Here is a 19,901-nt window from a genome sequence, read left to right as displayed (position 1 = left end):
AGGAAGACTGAGTTAATGTTTGGGAAGTGCTTTGAAAATATGAAGCACTTTATTAGTGCTATATATTATTATTTCCAGTCCAGATCATCCCTTCCTGTGGGAGGGGACAAAGGAGAATAAACCTGAGGTTTTCCTTACATGATTCTTTTCTATTGGGTGGGTGAGGGAGTTGTCCATTCATGGAACAGGTCCTGAAACCTCATGTAGATTCTGCATGATCCATGACTTCCAGGGTATTGGCAATGATATTCCCACTCAAGATGCACTGACAAGGCTCTCAGAAATCAGCAGTTGCCTTGGGAACTCCTTTTGAAGGCAGATCTCCACTGAGGAGAATGGTCATGGAAAGATATAATACTGACCCCCAGGTACTTCTTTCTGGCCAGAGCTCAGCCTATGTGTTTCCATGCCCTAAGCCTGGATGTCCCCAGGAGACAGTACCATTTGGGGAAAGAAGGCAATGCTACTACAGAGGAGGCCAAGTCACGCTGCACTTTCTGAGTGAGATGAGCAGATCCATGCGTTAGTTTGCCCCTGTACACCAGCATGAATCTAAGGGTATGAGAGGGCCCAACTTTAAGGGACATACTATGAACTGTAGAAGTGGTTTGAATTTTTCTACACTGCCAAAGGATTTTTTTTTAAATAAAATAAGTTGTACACTATATACTGCATTAAAATAAAGTAGTGAACAGAATTACATGCAGAGCAGTCTAAACTAAGTGAAGACCAAGGGACAAACACTGCAATGACATACATCCTGGGCAACTTTACGAGGCCAGATTCTGATCTTGCTTGGGTAAAAATCTGGACTAACTCCACTGAAATCAGAGGGTTACACCAGATTTACACTAGTACAACTGAGATGAGAATCTGGCCCACTGAGTTCAGTGAGGGTGCATAAGAGTTAGCACAGAATTTGCTGTGACTGCCTTACACTCACCCTGGTCTCCCTAAGTATTGGGCAATACAGACAGATTTGGGATGCACAGAAGTAAATGACATTAAGTGAATGACTATACACAAGTACAACAGTTGACTGAAAGATAATCTTTCACCCTCAATGATAAAAAAAAGTAAGATCTGTCAGAGTGACAAAATAAATTTGGGGGGTAAAGTAAATCTTGATTCAAGTTACTGATTTTTATCTAATTGTAAAGATGGATCCAGAGTTTTGATTGCGTCTATCCCCCAGAGTTTTTGAGAAGACTATCTAAATCTGAATTTTGTGACTTGGGACCATCTTAACTAATTGCTGTATTTTAGAAAATAAAAGATTTCATTTGGTTTTTTTTAAGTCAGAAATTGATTAACTTGTTCTATTAGTGAGCCAGTCATTGCATATGCACTATAAAGACTTATAGTCCATCTAAAATGTTACAGAGAAATCCTCTTATAGCAGAGTCGTTTGTCCCTACATAAAAGACTATTAGAAATGAAGATTCATCACGGGCCCAATAGTCAAAGCCTGACTCACACAGGTAAGTCTTTATTCCCAAGAGCAGTCCTAGTGAACTCAATAGGAGTAAGGACTACTCATGCAAGTCAAGAATTGCAGGATCAGACTTTATATCTGAGTTCATTCAAAAAGGCTCTAACATACAGTATGATGTATAATCCTTGCAGATAGTTTTTAGTTATCACTAGCTGATGCAATATGTGTATTTGTGAAAGTTAAAACACTTTAAACACGTACAAGTGTTCCAATGACCATAAAGGCAAAAAAAAAATATGATCCCAGAAGATCATTTAAGATCAGGATGTTAATTGCCAAAGCACATACTGTATTTTAGAAAGGTAGCACCGGCACCTTAAAGATAACAGGCACAGAACAAAAAAAAAAGAGAGAAGACTACTCTTTTTTAAAAACACAGCTGGAATTCACAAATCCATTACATGCCACTTAAATTACTGCTATTTTTAAAAAATTCATAATGTATAAAAATAAGATCAGTAGGTGTAAATTAGTTAAATCACTAAAGAGTGATTTTTTTCAATTCAGAACCCTCTGCTTAATTTGCAAGAGAAGACATGCTTTATTTTAAATAAATTATAGACTAATAAGAACCTATGTACTGTCATGAAGCAAAATCAAGTACAATTTTTTCTAACACTGTACATATATTGTACTTTTATTTTAGCAATGAACTTCTAAACTGAAACAATTAGATTCTTTTCCTGATAAACTGACAAAAGCCAATTATTATAAAAGCAATTTGCATTAAAAAAGTGAATATAACATATGTACAGCATTGTGTAAGTAATTCTATAAACTAGATACAATAAACCGAACTGTCCCAGTATATTTCACTACAGATCTATTTTGGCAATGTGGAGGTATATCTTTTATACTGATAAAGTCCTAACATGTAAAGGATACATCAAATATCCACATTCTTTATTAAAGTAGCAAACTTTAACCCAATAGCAAGTGAATCATACAATGCAATTTACTTTGAGACAAACAAGAAGTACACTAAAGTTAATAGGTTTTGTTCTTTTAATGGCATTTATGTTTTTTTAAAAAAATTCTGTGGAATGGGTCTGTACATTAACTTCATTGACAGAACATAAATATAAGAAAGTGATCTCTAAATAGATCAGTATCTTTTCAACATAAAGTGCTAAGAGATGCATGTAGTCATTAGGAGAATTTGCTTCTTTTGCTTGAACAAAGAAAAATTAACCAAGAATCTGACTGGATTATTTTAAAACAGAACGTGGTCTTGAGCTTCAGCATTCGGATTTTTTAGACGATTCAGGCTGCTCCTCTAAACTCATCTGCAATTCATTTTGACATTCCGGTGTCTCACCTTTGACAGCTAAATGGATGACTTTCAACCATTTTTGTTTCAGTTCCTCGCTGTCTGCTGCAAAGCTGTGTACAGATTTGGACTGGGTCAGTTTAAAGCTATGCGGGAGGTCAGCACTTCTTGGAGTGTCATCTACTGCATAGCCCAGTAGTGGAATTGTAGCCAAAGCTTTAACATCCTAGGAAAAAGAAATAAATCCTGATAAAAACCTGCTGTGGTTCACAATACACAGGCTGAAAACAACTCCTTGACTATTCCCAGACCTGAAGAAGGGCTCTGTGTAAGCTCAAAAGTTTGTCTCTCTCACTGACAGAAGTTGGTCCAATAAAAAAGATACCTCACCCACCTTCTCTATACATCCTGGGACTGACACTGCTACAACACCACTGCCTACACAGATTTCCCCTTATTCTCACGTTACATGTCTTTTTCCCCAGATGCCACAATGGGGCAAAGGAGTGAGGGGGGTGGGAGGGATTTTCTATTTGTTTTCACTCTGTTTCCTCGCTACATACCTGTGGAGCACCATACATGTATAGCACGAGAGCTTCATGTTTAGGAATAACACACCAAGCTTTCTGCCAAGGCTTTGATTTTTCCATATATTGAAGAAAGCTACATATGACACTGTTTCCAGAGACTTCAGCTGATTCAATCTGTGGGGAGATAGTACAAAGTGTCAGAAGGAAAATATTTTCCTTAAGAAAAACTCAAGTTTTCATGATTTTGACAAGAATGCATAAAACAGAACAATTAAATACAACACCATTAATAACAATCTGTGGAAGTTTCTCAGAGATGTTCTAAAGTGCTAATGAGGAGCCAAATCCTGACAAACGTCTGCTGAAGATCATGAGAGTTTGCCTGATTAAAAACTGAATAAGGGCCTGAGGGTGTATGAAAAATAAAAATGTATCGAGATATATATTCAACCTCCCACCCTTAAATATGCCCAATCTGTCTTGCTCCCTCCAGAATTTTTAAAGTGCATGGCAGAATCACCCTTAACTCTTAATCTACGTCCACCAGTGGTTGGTTGCTAGATTCTTTAATATCTGAAACAATCTTTCTGATTTCTAGCATGTCTACCATGAAGGCATCCAAATGTTACCAGCAACCCATCACAATTATGCTCCTCTTTTGGCATTCAAAATTTTATGAAAGCATCCAACAGAAATGTATTTTCAAAGGTCATATTGGAATGCAACCATTTTTCAGTCAATTTTTCAGACAATCAATCTTAGGTCAATTTCTCTTGATGTTCACCCCAATAGAAATCTATCTCAGCATGATATGTTTTTGCTAATATTGAGAGATTTACTGCTACATAAATTGATCAAAACTAAGTCTTGTTACGGGTATTTTGAATGTCATCAGAAATATCTGAAATTCTCTTCATTCTGGCCACAAATTTCAAAGATATAGCATATTTTGGGGTTTTTTTGAACTAGCATACTGAAGATATATATGGTGAAGTCCAGTAAAAAAAAATTATTCAACTTTGAGGATACATATTCAATCTGATTGGCTCAGAGATAAAGAGTAACTTTCACTGAGTTCCATTGCAGCCAGCTACGATGATTTACCTAATTGGCGTACGCAATCCGATTGGGTGGCCTTGCTCCAAACTTCAATATTGTTTATTTGTGAAGTGGTAAAAAAACAAAACAAAACAACAGAATTTTACTGGCTCATAGGACTTTTCAGCTAGTGATGAGCCAACAGATTCTTATTGTATGTAGCAATAGATGCCCATGCAGGAATTTTACAGATTCAAGTATTTCATTCTTTAAACAGCGTACCTCCAAGATGCCTTTCTTTTTCTTTTCTTCACTGTCTGTGCAACCCATTATAATCTGATAGCAGTCCTTACAAACTTTGTTCAATTTATTGCCATCGTATTCAAGATGAGCTTTATAATCAGAACATTTCCAGCAAACCACCTTAGGAAAAAGAAATAATAGATTAAGCAAGAAAAATTACCAGCAAAATCTAATGATCAATTAAAAAACTCCTAAAATGTAGATCAAGTGAGGTGTAAGTGCTGTCTTCTGACACTGGCAATGCTATCTATCATACCAATTGTAATTTAAAAGAAAAACAATTTTTAATTATATTTCACTATTTCTTGAATAAGTGAGTGCTTTTTACCTTTCAAATTGCTGGACTGAATAAAATGCGTACTAGGATTCTTTTAACTGTTCTACAATTTAGGTCCTGATTCAGGAAATCACCCACATTCAGGATGGGTGCTTACACAATGAGCTTGACCTTAAGCACATGTTTAAATCTCACTGAGGTCAATCAGAGCTTTCAAATTTATATCTTCACATCAATATTAAGGACAACTTGAGTATAAGATAAATTCTCCTGCAGAAACGCCCCCATTCAGTTTAGTCTTGTGGTCCTTTTTCTGCAGGAAACACTCAAGAGGTACGCTTACTATTTCATTCTCTATATCAGTGGTTCTCAACCCATTTACCATTATAGGTGGCACATGCAGCTCTCTCTGTTGCGTGGGGCCACATCCACACAATATATATACTACCTGTATCGCCCAGCATGGGCTGCAGCTGTGTGCTGATTTGGTCACGGGTTGAGAACCACTGATCTATACACTCCAATACATATAAAATGATACCCATGTTTTTTGTAAAAGAAATTGTTGCTTTTGTCGGAAACAAACATCTTTTAACTTTGTTACGAAATCTAAGCATACAGCTTCATAGTTTGTTATGAAACAACAACGACGAACACATACCAAGGGAAGAACTGAAACAGTTCCATGTTGTACCCCGACAGTGAACTTTTTTCTTTTAAATAGACTAAAACAAGAAAGCTAGACTCCTAAAAGGTGTAGGAGGAAAGTCTTTTATTGTAAACATTTTTCAGCAGCAAATATTCCTCTGAGGAGAAAAAGAAGCCCAGCATGAAAAACAGAAGAGAGTGAAAATAATTTTTTTTTAGTGGTTGTAGTAGCTAACTGGAATAGTACATAAGCGGTACTATGTATTCTGCACTCTGATATACCACCAAAACAAATGTTTTTCGTTGGGCCCAACCCATACTAATCTAGATCATAAGGTCTTCAACCAAAACCCCTAATGAAAAGTAAGTGAGCAATATTAAGTATCATTTCTAGAAAAGACTTCTGGCAGCAACCTGAATTAGCCTTTAAAAATATATTTATATCCCCATGAAACAACATTTTAAAATGAAATGGAAGGACATGCATTAGAGAGAATACAAAAAGAAGTCAATTAAGAATTTCCTGAATCACCAATCATGCGGAAGGAAAAGGAATGATCATAAGTTTAACTGGGCACCTCTAAATTGGAGGAAGCAACCCAAAAACTACTAAAAGAGTTAGTGCTAATCAGAAAGAGCTAATGACAATGCCTGAAGCATAGTGCAAAGCACAAAAGCGAAGTTATGAATGCAGTAAAGGCATGTAAATGTACATTATGCAAAATCACCCAGGATAAACTCTGAGACTAAGATTAAAATCAGGCGTTGCACCATCACTTACTGGAGAAAGAAATAACTTACTGGGAGATGAGGGAAGAAGCACGGTAGTTTTGCTCTATTTATAGTGCATCCCAAGGTGAGTGCATAGGTCATAGTTGATCTAGTCTGGACTGATATTTCAGGCATTTTGCATATCTTACACATTTAGATACCTAGCTCTGCTAAGAACAATTTACAAGAAATTCTTTCCAGCTTCTGCTCTGTTTTTTGGCTCACCTAATAGAGCTGCTACTTACAAACCACAAAGGTCACAGCTGAAGTCTCTGCTGCAGTAACATGAACAACAACCAGCTACCAGATGGGGACTCTAAACAACTGTTTAGATCTGTTCTAGAGTCTGGTCACCCAGCTAGCAGATGTAGCTTTGCACTTACATGTCCACATGCTCGACAATGATGCCTTCTCCTTGTCAGTGCATTGAAGGGCTCTTTGCATTTCATGCACATTGTTACTTCATTGTCTCGGATCCATCTTGGTGCTCTCTTCCCAAGCTCAGCCTTCTGAAGAGGGAAAAGAAGGACAATTGTGCAGTATTTTTAGTAGAGAAAATAATTATTCTCTTCCTCTGGAAAGGAAATGGCAAAGCACAGCTCAAGCTATGTTTTGAAATCTACGCAAGAGATAGCTAACAAAGAATCCAGTCAAAGATTGTAACACATTGCCGAAAGGACACTCCATCATTCATTTTAGAAAGAACAGGATTGTTTATAAGGCATGGTCTGGCTCATAAAGGGAAATGGTTGACCAGCAAAATGATTACTTTGTAATTCCATTTCTAGAAGAATCCTAAGCCTGAATATGCAGCATCTGACACCCTCCAGCAATATGCCATTTGTAACTGGAAAAGGACAAAAAGGGCACCAGTTGTACAAAGCTACAGTAACTCAACTTACAGAAACTTCAATGGGCATGTCCTCATATTCTTTTGCAATGGCATTTCTGAAGGTTTCATTCCTCTGATGAAAAGCTTCTATGGTATTCTGAAGAGCCTATTATAAATACAATGGATAAAGGTCTCAAACATACAAATTTAATAGACTCTTTGAAATTAGACTACTTAATGACCAACAACAAAACTACCAGAAATGTGAATTAATTACGATCAGCATTTGATTTCATCAGAAGTTAATATTTCAACTTAAATACCACAGGCACAGCCCAAAAATAAAGGTTTTTTTTTTTAATTAAGGAAAGTCAAAATGTAGATGTGTTTACCTTTATCCATTCTTCCTTATCTTGTTCAGAACTAAAACAAACATTGACATATTAGTATAAAACTAGCTTAGGAAACATTAGCTCATGGTAGTTGGTGAATGAAGCTGTAACTTACAAAAGAAGCAGAGAATTTGAAATGATTCCAACATTTATAAAAACAGTGTTCATGAAACTGTCCAGTTAAAAATGGATCAGAATCGTGGTTTGAAGTCTGGTAAGTTTAATGGACTAGAATTAAGTTCTACGTGAAAGATCATCTTAAATGCACTCTGTAAACATATATAATAATGGCATTTCCAGCATTAAGCTTTCTTAAAGCACAGTGTATAAAAGAAACAGCACACACATTTCAGTGTGAATTTAAGATAGCTGTAAATGAACCAAAATGGGAGAAACTGCATCAGTATATATCAACTTTTCCCTGCAGCTCCCTTCCTCAAATTAAAGTTAAGTAAACAAGAGCAGAAATAAAAAGGGTTGACATAATAGGGTGATACTATCTAACAGAAATAAAGGAAAGTTTTGTTTTAACACCATAAACCAGGCATCCGTATGTTCCCTTTTATTCACTGGCGTAGGTGGTCTTTCGAAGACAACAGGGCCAAGCATTTTCCACCCAGAATCTTGTACATTAATTGTTTTCAAAGCATCTCAATAAGGCCTCTAAATTCAAATCCTATGAAAACATGCCTTGTACCCCAAGTAAATACACTACCGTAATCTGGTGATGGGGTAAATACAAACCCAATTTCCTATGAATTTTGAATCAGGAAAAAAAAGACTTGAAATAGTGTAACCCACACACCACCTGGGTGTGGTGTTCTGTCCCATCTAGTGGCACCGAGACCAATTAAAGAGAGAGATGAAATGAGTCTGCTCTACAGCCTTAGCTAACAGCCAACTGGCTTTTAGCTTATGTAGTAGGGGCTCATTCACTAAATTCCAGAGGTCCCACCAGGGTCTGTCGGCGTTACAATAGCACCACAGTATTTTTTGTTCTGCTACTCATTTAACACTTCCTCCCCTCACTTTGATGAAGTAAGGTGCATACAAAAAGAATTCTCAATCACACAATCCTTTTGATTTTTCCTACTGCTGGATGGGATGTGCAGGTGAGATCACATACCCATCTATGGTGAGAATGCCTCCAGTGTCACTTCTATATTTTGTAATATTACTGCAACTAGCAATAAAACTAGAATCCAAAAATAGAAGGACAGAGTCCTGTTCCTCATTCTTTACCGTCTGTAAATATTGGAAAAATGAATCTTCTAATTAGATAAAATAATTCTCCCTAATCCAACAACTCAACTAACTTTTAAAAGTAGTATGTAATCCCCATATCAGACAAGCAATCCCTCCATGTAGGAAGTGATCTACTATCTATTTAAAAAAAAAAGTGACTGAAACACTAAAATGCACTCAAGCAGTAATCTGAAAATAAATATATAAAATTATCTGGAAAAGGGAATTCCTGGGGCAAACTAAACATTTCATCAGAGCTATGACAAGTTTATAGGATGAGATTTATGCATAGGATACATTAAGAATAAAGTATGCATCAACTAAGATTATTTTAATCTCACTGATCTAGTTTTAGGGTGGCATTTTTGTACATATTACTTCACAATTTTGAATGAACTTTATGAAACACACCCTAAAATGTTCACAAAAACTAGACAAGTTTCCCCCCTAAACTAAATAACTTTAGTGCTAATGAAAGTACTAACCACCCTGGAAGTTGAACAAAATAAAAATAGTTGATAACTGCATTTTGTTCACAGTCACAAAATGCTTTGCACATGTGAAATGCAGCTGCCTCCAGGTGGAACACAGTCAACACATTGTATGGTGTTACTTCTGCCACCACACAACAATTTCTGACCAGTAGGATATGTAATAAAAAATAATCTATTATTGAATCAAAACATTAAAAGACAAATTTACCTTCATGGAAGAGTCCTAATACAATTTAACACAAAATAACTTTTCTATGGGTTTTGAATCATCCTACAGAATTGACAATTGTATCCCTGCCATCAAATTATACTGGACAGTTAAAATCTGTATCAAGATTATAATTTTCAATTACATTTTAAAGCTTTTAAAGGTAATTTATACAGATCGGTTACATTTTTAGAGAGAGCAGTGTTATAATTCCTCTTAAATTATAGAGGATTTTTCCATAAAGCTAAAAAGGCAGATGACCACGAAGCGTTTGTTTATTCACAGAACATATACAACGTGCACAAAAAAGACCACAAAAACTTTTCTACAGTTCCTGACAGTATGCTTCTATCATGAACTGCAAACACCACTGTTCAGGATGAAAGGTCACTTCTGCACGCGGGTTTAATCCTTGGTCTTTCTGCAGAGGCTGTCAACAAGGGTTAAATGTGGCAGTGATTTCTGAAAAGAGGAAACTTATCCACTAAAACAGAACTAGGCAACCAATTTATTCAAAACGGCCGAACAGCAGTGAGGACAATTTCTAGGTCCACCAACCTAGGCCATTTTTCAAATTAAAGGCTCACAAATAAAAGGCTCCATATCACCTTACCAGTTCTTCAAAATCGACCAGTCCCACAATTCTCCTCTATTTTTATATATTTTTTAATGCTTCGAAAGTAGACCACACCTCTTACCTGGCCTGCAACTCCAGTGTTCGCTCTTTTCCAGACACCTGGAAAGTGCATGGATACTCTTCATTGTGTGTTTCTACAATCTTCATACCATCAATACCAACCCTTGTTCGCACGGAGTACTTGGATCCTACCAAACTGAATTTGGGTACACAATACAGCAACATGTTGTTGAACTATTAGAAAAAAGAAAAGAAAAAGGACACATCAATAACAAAGAAAGGCAAGTATAATATATTAAGAGATGAATCGCATTTATCACCTTACAAAAACAACTTGAGGGAGACTGTGATTAGGCTTGTTAATGTCAGACAAAATAAAAATGGAAAGAACTGACACTATGGATAGGATTTAGAAATAAAATTAAAAGCCAACTAATTGATACATTTAAAAGCCAGCTACTGCATATGTACAGTAATTTTCATAATGTTTATAATCAAATACACTGAGTGGATGTGATGTTTAGCAACACTGTAAGCCTTTTGCTAAGAGTTTTCCAAGCCGATTTCAATATACTGAACAACTGCGTAAATAGATTTTTTTTTAAAAATCTTTATACTATAAGAGCAGCAAATTGACTCTGAAGGAATTTCCAGTCTATTGTGTCAACTCATATAATGGTAGATTTCTGTTTTTTCTTCACAGTACTTTTTTTTTTTTTTAAAACAAAGTTACATTGAGAATATGTAAATCCACAAAAGGAAGGGAAAAATTATATGAGGCCAAGGTGGACAAGCTGAGGACATCGACCTTCTTTGTAAAGTGCTTTGGTTTCTACTGGAGAAAAGCACTATATAAGAGCTAGGTATTAGTATCATTTATTATTTGTAGCTTTTAAATAATCATTGTTTAACAGCCTAGAATTTCAGCCTAGGAGGGTATCCACTACTATGAGTTTGTGCTTTTGAAGATTTAAAATCAGATCCATAATGGTTGACAGTTTTTTCTTATTATTAAAACCAGAAACTCATATTTTTAAATGATGTTTCATAGAAGCATAGTCTGGCACATTAAGATGACTTAAGACCTTTTTAATATTTCTTAGTGCTTCAGAAGTCCTGTTGACTAGGGGCTTGCTTATCTCTGGAGCGCACTTTAAAACCACTCTCAAGAAAAGCATCATTATGGATTTCATACAATGGCTGGTGAAGGATTCAATATGATTCCTTTGATGGTCTAAGCCACATTCATGTCAACTGAAGTCTATATCACAGATATGGCACATCTGAACTTTTTATGTCCCTCATTTTAATATCATGTCTAGCCCCATTCAGAGACTTTTACTAATCATTTATTCCTCTGCTAGAAACACGGGTGAGCAGAAATCCGTCCCTCAGAAACTACATACTTTACTAGCCAGAGAGCATGAAGCATCCAGTGGCCCATACAGCAAATGGCAAAAATCAGGGCTTGAATTTGCCATTTTAATATATTGGCAGCAGTGAGTTATATCAAATATTCCACAATGGAATTAATGAAGAATCACTGATGGAGTCCAACAGTGCTAAGATAAAGATAGCACTGAGTATGTGAACCAAGGAAATGTGATTAGGTAAAGCAATGAGAGCTTTTGAAAAGAGGGTATGAACTTTCCAGGGGTACTAGTTTCTTGAGTTCACTATGTGACTCATTTGGTCACATCACACTCAAGGATTTTGAAGGACATCTAATAATTACTATACCTGTAACATACATGCATGTTCAATCAGACCACTTGATTAGCTAAATCTACTGCTATAAAATACTATTCTAATAATATCTAATTAGAATAGAATCTTAAATACTTTTGTTTCCAAAATGTAAGCACCCCAAATACAGTAGTAGATTCTATCAATAGAAATGACTAGCCTCCATGGTAGCTATAGCAACTAAGAAAGACCAATATTGCATTTACTCTGAGATATGTTACTGGACCCTGGTTTAATTCTATTTGAAACATTCTTTTCTAAATGATTTTTGTCATTTTTCAGCAAGCGTTGTGGGTAAAATCTCGGCTCCAGGTGAAGTTAATGGCAAAATTTCCCCATTGACTTAAATAGAGAGAAGATTTCACCCTTGCTTTCAGGCAGCTCCGTGAAATTTGAAACAAGCCTAACATCACTCACACAAACACAGGTTTTGATACTTACTAAGAAAAGGTATCGTTCTTGGGCGGATGTATTACGAGCAGCAAGTTTAAGGATCTGTCCTTCTTTTATCAGCTCATTTGAGGGGTTGACAATATCTTCCTCTTCTCCCAACATCTCATACACCTCCAACAACTTCTTTAGATTCTCCTTTTCAATTAAAATAAAACTACATTTATGAATAAGTGATTTTGCCAATGTAAAATGGTTTACCTGAAGCTTATGTAAGAGTCTGAAAACCGCTAGTTTAAAAGAATATTTATATATAAATTGCCAGAACCAGATTGTATTTGGGCATAAACTGTTTCTAGTAATCTAATTTATCTAACCAGTATTTTAAAATGTACTTATATAGAGTGCTATTTCATGTCCAAAATATTTTACAAATATTTAATGGTTTATGGACCACAACATCCCTGTGAGGGAGATAAGTATTTTCTCCATTTTACAGGTGCAGAAACAAACACAGAAAAGTTAAGTGACCAGTATAACCTCTTACTGGCAGCCAGGAATAATACAGAGAAATCCCAATTCCCACTCCCGAGTTTTAGTTACAATATCATATTTTATCAAGCATTCCAGCTGACAGTAAAAAGGACAATATAAATAGCAACATTTTGGAGCAAAGAAACCAAAGTTTATAAGTTTCACTGTTTGAAAAATCTGCATTTCATATACCTGGTAAAATTCACAGAATTTCCTAGCTGTACATGCTACTTAATACACAAGACTAAAAACAGAGGATTAAAAAGGGGAAAACCCCACAAAAGCCACTTACCATTTTTCGTATAGCACTATTGGAGTGACTGGCTGCTGTGGAAATAATTTCCAGGGATTCTAGATGGCACCGAAAATGAAAAACAAATGAAAATACATTGTTATTTACTATAGTACACAGACTACTAGGTCGAATGGCATACTTGTAAATTTCATATGAACGTCAACCTTCTCAAGCCCCAAAATTGTCAATAAAGTAAGGTACAAGTGTTTTGTCCAACAGGGTACTTTTGCCTTAATTGAATGTAAAATATAATAAAAATTAGAGCTAACAGATTAGATGCTTGAAAAGCTTAGCAGGAATCCTTGCCAGTTTTAATCAATTATTGTAGGGTGTTTGTGGCATGAATCTCAAAATTCATGAACTTGAGTACTTGTACCCAAAATATGATTCTGAGAATCATGGCTCCTTCAATCAGGGAGCAGAAACATGCAGTGTGATCTACAGAGCCAACCAAAACAGCTCCAATTTCAAATACTTTTAAGAAACTGCTCCAGGCCAAGAATTATTTGCAGAAGCTATTTGATCAACAATTCTGAATAATAAGAAAAAATATGATCTATTTTGCATAATTTATACATGAAAAATGATAAAACTTGAAAATGGAATCTATTTTCACAAAAAAATAGCTGAAATATGTATTTTAAAAAAACAAAATATGGATCCCATTTTCAAATTTTTTTCCAGCAAAGACCATTTCTATATAAAAAGCCACACAAAAGCGGGTTTAAATGCCAAACTAGCCTTCTCCTAAGGATTGTGCATATGGCATAGTTTCAGAAAAGGGTGCAAAATCATGTGAAACAAAAGTAGAATTTTTGTGCTCCATGACAGGAAGGACAAATTGTAAGTTTCACTGCTCTAATGCTAGCCTAGAAATCAACATAAAATATGGGTCATTTTTCAGAGACTCTTACAACTCTACACTAACATTTTCCCTGCAATAGTGTTCCTTTACCTCATTTTTATTGGGATAGCTTTAATTTATAGGGTTCTTTTATTACTGTTTTCTTATTGCTATATTAAGTAATCACACAATCCATGAAATACTTACTTTCAGCATCCTTCCAGTCTAGGGAATCTTGAGGCAGTTTCCTTAGGTAGTCCTTTAGTAGCATCTCATAGCGTGGAATGCGTTGTACTGGTTCTAGCATATGATGTTGCAATGTCAAACTCCCACAGACTTTTTGTGTCTAGGAAAATGTAAATATATTTAGATACCACAGTTCAGACAATATTTTTCCATAACTTAGCGTGTGATAACACAATATAAAGGTGTGACTGACCTAAATTCTAATCAAATAATTAACATTCTTTCCAATGACTTTAAAAGCAAGTAAAGTTAATTATTGTAAAGCAGGGAGAATCACTGTATTTATTTTCTTTGTATCAAGCAGAAAGAATTTCATAAATAGGACCACAAATGATATTGCATTTGAACTTAATTTTTCTAATAATATCTGTAATAACTGATTTTAAGCATCTAATTCAGTTAATAAGGGATAAACTGAATTTACCATGACAAGTCATAAGATCAGGGCATATTCTTCTGGACTCTAATATGGCACACATGTATGACAAATGCTGTCTTTCAATACATAGTTATACATGATGTAAAAACAAGGGTAGCTATTTTGAGAAAAATAATGTCTGTTTACTTCCATTTCCTTAGAAAGGAGTAAACTGTAGATTAGACTAAAGTACACAAAAAGAAGTCCCTTATTGAGGGCCACACATTCTGCTTAAATTGCACCACACTGCAGGAATGTCTTATTCCTTTCCTAAACTTCTAGTTGGTTGGTCTGTAGGCTGGAAATGATATCCATAATTAACAGAAAAATCAAGAAGGGGCCCTTGGAGAGGTGAAGTTACAGACTTTTCCAAAGAGATACATTTCCATGACTGACTGCTTCTATACCCTTCAATTACTCAATTTTTAGGATTGTAAACGTACTTCCTAACTCAGGTGTTTTGGAAAACTGCAGGTCATGTCAGCCAACATGACAAGTTAGGAATTTAGAGATGGGCAAGTATGTAATTGTAAAAAAAAAATGTTATTTACTTTTTAGTATCTTTGACTGACAAAGCAAATTCATTGGTCCTCGTGTTTTAACATTTATGCTTTGATCGATGATGCGTTTCACTGGAGAGGAAGGATATGGGAAGGAAAAGGAAAACTAGGACAAAATTAAATGGACAAAATGGAACCCTGACTTGCTTCTAAGGGACCAGAAAAATAGATTGTGTTATGGAATGGTCCACCCAAATACCCCGTGAGAATCTGTTTCATTACAAAAACAAAAATCCCCCTGACTGCATAGCCCTATTTGTCACCTAACGCTCCCCACTGGAACTCATAAGGGGTATCAAACAATTACAATGCATACTTGATGGAAACCACATCCTGAAAGAAATCTTTCCCAACCCTCTCTTCTGGGCTTCAAACAATCCTCCAGCCTATCCAAGCTCATCATCAGAAGCAAGCTTCCCATAGACCAGGAAACATCAATTCAAAGCAGCACCAGACTCTGTGAGAACAACAGATGCAAAACCTGCAGACATAACTCCACTGCTAAAATGATCAATAGCCCCCCCAACACACTTTTCAAAATCCATGGTTCCTATACATACCCATCGCAACATTGGTATACCTCATCCAGTGCATCAAAGACTCCAACAACAACTACATGGGGGAAACCAGACAATCACTATATTCTCAAACAAACTCGCATAGAAAAATGATAACAGACAAAAAATAACCTATCACCCATGGGTGTATATTTTTCACAAAGCAAAGCAATCACTCCATATCTGACCTCTCATTGCTCATCCTCATAGGAAACCTACACAACTGCTTTCAAAAGACAAGCCTGGGAACTTAAATTCATAACTCTGTTGGACACTGAAAACCATGGACTTAACACAGACTGTTGTAATGAGCCATAAAACCAATTTGTAAAACACCCTACTGCCTGCTCACCCTTTACTTAAAATGAAGTGGGAAGTTGTCTCCTACTGTGTGTGTGAACCCCTTAGACTTGTCCCACCTTGTATTTAGCTCAGACGCTCTGGTTACCTTCTCCAGACCTGAGGAAGAGCTCTGTGTAGCTTGAAAGTTTGTTCCTTCCACCAACAGAAGTTGGTCCAATAAAAGATATTATTACCTTACCTACCTTGTCTTTCTAAGGGACTGGATATTTAATGATTTAAAAAGGTCTTTCAGAAATATAGAAAATGACACATACACACTACTTTGTAGCTTTTCAAGAAATAGTCTCCTACATTACCTGAATGTCCTGAATAATGGATTTGAATAGAGGTGACCGCTCAGTCCACATTTTCACCAGTTCCATTGCATTATCAAAGTTTTTCACATACTCTCCATACATCTTGAGGAAAGGAGCTAACTTCTGCAGAATATCTCCAATTCTGGGGGTCCCAGTCCTGCAGAGCAAGAGGATTGAATCTCAACTTCACAGCAAATAAGTAAAAGCCGACAAGGTATTAACTAGCTGACAGAATGAGGGAAAAATATTATTTAAAAAATCTAAAGTAATGAATCCTCCAAGGATCCTTTACTACATAAAGGATCCCAGTCTGACCTTCAAAGGAGACCTGCAAAAGTGAAAACAATCTTTATGTCCTATCTTGATCATGTATAAAGGCCTTAAGTAAGGAATAAAGCACTATATAAAATGTTAATTCTTCTTTCATTATTTCCATTTAGTGAATGGCATTTCTCTGAGCTGCCATTGTAAGTTATACAACACTGCACTTCTCAGCTGGAGGTGAAAACTCAGGAGGCCAATTAATGCAGAACTGAGAAGATTCCAGTATTGCTAGAAACTATTGAAAAAAATCAGACAGTTTTAAGTTAATTATGATAAATTTCATACTTTGAAAAAAAAATTAAGTCACTTAGAAGCTTAAAGTAGTAAAGAATGTCGTGTTGCTTTAGGTGCAGTAAACAAGTAGCATTTAGCAGCTTTTCAAAATTTGAAAAATCACTTCGTGCTGACCTTTTCACAAACATACAGAGTTTGCAGCAAGGTTCCAATAGTTTAATGAGCCAAACAAGAAATACCCTACAAATGAAATGGGCTACTTATCTATAGCTGCTAGTTTACCGAAGGTGGTCTGATTTCACTTTCCCTCCAGAGAAACTAAATTTTCAAGGCTGTCTCTAATGCCAGACCTGAAGGTGTCCAATTTTTACAAGCTTGGGCAGTAGGCCATATCAGAGATGTCCAAAAAAGTCAAGCACATTAAGTCTTGGCAAGAATAAAAGTCTACTATGACTTCAGAACCCCTCCATAAGTAGGGCCCTTCGTTTTCATTTTTTATTTTATTTAATGTTTCCCAGGAATGTATTGGTATTTATTACAACACAAACAAAAGGTGAAAATTGGTGGAAAAAAATTACTAATTTTTCTGGGTAAATATTGGGCGGGGGAGGGTGGATGGAAGAAAAGGGGAAAAAGTACAGCAGATTAATGGAATTCAATGTGGTTTGCTGCAGAACTAGAACAGAACTCAAAACACAATGCCAACTCTGAGTTTAAGAAAACAATATAACTCTGATCCCCAAATAAAATTCCATTTGAATAAAGTTTACTATTGTAGACTTAGAACTATTAGGCTACAAATATTTACATTTAATAATTGGGCCACACCATTAGCAGCGCATACACTCAACTTCATCCTTTTCTCCTGTTTTTGTTTTTTTTAACTTGTGAATACTTCCCTTGTGTTCTGAAATGTATTCTGATACAGATTTTCATTTTTGTCCCGTTTAGTGTGTCAGATCTTTAAACTGTTACCTGCTAACAGCTTGAAAAATGTACATGGTGGGTGTGAGATTCATCAGTACGTTCAGATGTGCACGTACTTCAGAGCTTGCGTGCATGTCTGTTTATTGTGTGTATCTTCTAGATTAATACATAGCCTTACTCCAACAGGAAGCGTGGCATATACACACAGATTAACGTATTATTGTAATATCTAAATCTCTCGCAATGTATTGTATTTTCCTAATAAAACAAGTTATTTTTTTATATACTTGAATATATAAAAGTACAGTGAAAATTGGGGCAGGGGGGAAGTGAATAATACTTTTTGTAAAACACAGGATTTGTGTGTGTGGTAAAAATCAGTTTAAATGGAAAATGCAGGGGCTTATCCGTAAGGCACAGCACAAAGTACTCTGGAAGAACATGCAGCGCAGAGGCAGCTTGGAAAGAAGAATCTTCTGATGACAGAACGCATAGTGCCATCGGTGAACTGATGGCTGTAGATAACCAATCCATAAACGATTCAAACAATTTGTGCGTTGGCTGGCTCATCAAAACTACCGGAACCTTGTTACCAGTTCCCAAACCATAACGTTATCCGCAATATATGCCCCTGTTTGAAAATGCTTGATTACTCGTGACAATGCTATCCATTTACCATAGACTCAAAGCCATACCCATTTTCACCCATACCCATTTTCAGTGGGCTAAGAGCACAACGTAAAACTTTAGAGCCTACAATTCCACTCAGTCCTACTTCAGCTAATCACTCAGACAAACAAGTTTGGTTACAATTTGCAGGAGATAATGCTGCCCGCTTCTTGTTTACAATGTCACCTGAAAGTGAGAACAGGTGTTTGCATGGCACTGTTGTAGTCGGCTGTCATAAATATAAAGGGAAGGGTAAACACCTTTAAATCCCCCCCACCCCCCCGGCCAGAGGAAAAGCCCTTTCACCTGTAAAGGGTTAAGAAGCTAGGATAACCTCGCTGGCACCTGACCAAAATGACCAATGAGGAGACAAGATACTCTCAAAGCTGGAGGCGGGGAGAAACAAAGGCTCTCTCGGTCTGTGTGTTGCTTTTGCTGGGAACAGAAAAGGAATGCTGGTCAGAACTCCTGTAAAGGGCTAATAAGCAATCTAGTTAGATAAGCGTTAGATTCTGTTTTGTTTAAATGGCTGATAAAATAAGTTGTGCTGAATGGAATGTATATTCTTGTTTTTGTGTCTTTTTGTAACTTAAGGTTTTGCCTAGAGCAATTCTCTATGTTTTGAATCTGATTAGCCTGTAAGGTATTTACCAGCCTGATTTTACAGAGGTGATTTTTTTACTTTTTCTTCAATTAAAATTCTTCTTTTAAGAACCTGATTGCTTTTTCATTGTTCTTAAGATCCAAGGGTTTGGGTCTGTGTTCACCTATGCAAATTGGTGAGGATTTTTATCCTGCCTTCCCCAGGAAAGGGGGTGTAGGGTTTGGAAGGATTTTGCGTGGGAAGACGTTTCCACGCGGGCTCTTTCCCTGTTATATATTTGTTAGACGCTTGGTTGTGGCAGCAATAAAGTTCTGGGGCAAAAGGTAAAATAGTTTGTACCTTGGGAAAGTTTTAACCTAAGCTGGTAAAAATAAGCTTAGGGGGTTTTTCATGCAGGTCCCCACATCTGTACCCTAGAGTTCAGAGTGGGGAAGGAACCTTGACACCGGCGTTGCAAGATATTTACGTGCCAGATACACTAAAGATTCACATGTCCCTTCATGCTTCAACCACCATTCCAGAGGACATGTGTCCATGCTGATGACGGGTTCTGCTCAACAGCTATCCAAAGCAGAGCGGACCGTTGCGTGTTCATTTTGATCATCTGAGACAGATGACACCAGCAGAAGGTTGATTTTCTTTTTTGGTAGTTCAGGTTCCGTAGTTTCTGCATCTGATTGTTGCTCTTTCAATACTTCTGAAAGCATGCTCCACACCTCGTCCCTCTCAGACTCGGAACAGCACTTCAGAGGCT

At 36.4% G+C, this 19,901-nt stretch overlaps 1 protein-coding gene across 2 annotated transcripts in view; it reads right to left on the bottom strand.

The window, feature by feature from the left end:
- Positions 1-2,514: 2,514 nt before the first annotated feature.
- FGD4 (FYVE, RhoGEF and PH domain containing 4) overlaps positions 2,515-19,901 on the bottom strand; it is a 183,952-nt gene continuing 166,565 nt past the window's right edge. For both annotated transcript variants that reach the window (XM_084617712.1, XM_084617713.1), the window contains exons 7-17: positions 16,390-16,546; positions 14,157-14,295; positions 13,103-13,161; positions 12,328-12,474; positions 10,202-10,374; positions 7,557-7,587; positions 7,235-7,330; positions 6,716-6,841; positions 4,616-4,756; positions 3,329-3,469; positions 2,515-2,991 (exon numbers count right to left, since the gene is read on the bottom strand). In XM_084617712.1, coding sequence (XP_084473838.1) covers positions 2,734-2,991; positions 3,329-3,469; positions 4,616-4,756; positions 6,716-6,841; positions 7,235-7,330; positions 7,557-7,587; positions 10,202-10,374; positions 12,328-12,474; positions 13,103-13,161; positions 14,157-14,295; positions 16,390-16,546 — 1,468 coding nt within the window. In that variant the 3' untranslated portion in view covers positions 2,515-2,733. The remainder of the gene's footprint in view (positions 2,992-3,328; positions 3,470-4,615; positions 4,757-6,715; positions 6,842-7,234; positions 7,331-7,556; positions 7,588-10,201; positions 10,375-12,327; positions 12,475-13,102; positions 13,162-14,156; positions 14,296-16,389; positions 16,547-19,901) is intronic.

This window comes from Lepidochelys olivacea (assembly GCF_965140295.1).
Source record: "Lepidochelys olivacea isolate rLepOli2 genome assembly, chromosome: 1".
NCBI lineage: Eukaryota > Metazoa > Chordata > Testudines > Cheloniidae > Lepidochelys > Lepidochelys olivacea.
The sequence above is the reverse complement of the archived record's forward strand: the minus strand, read 5'-3'. Positions and strand labels throughout refer to the sequence as shown.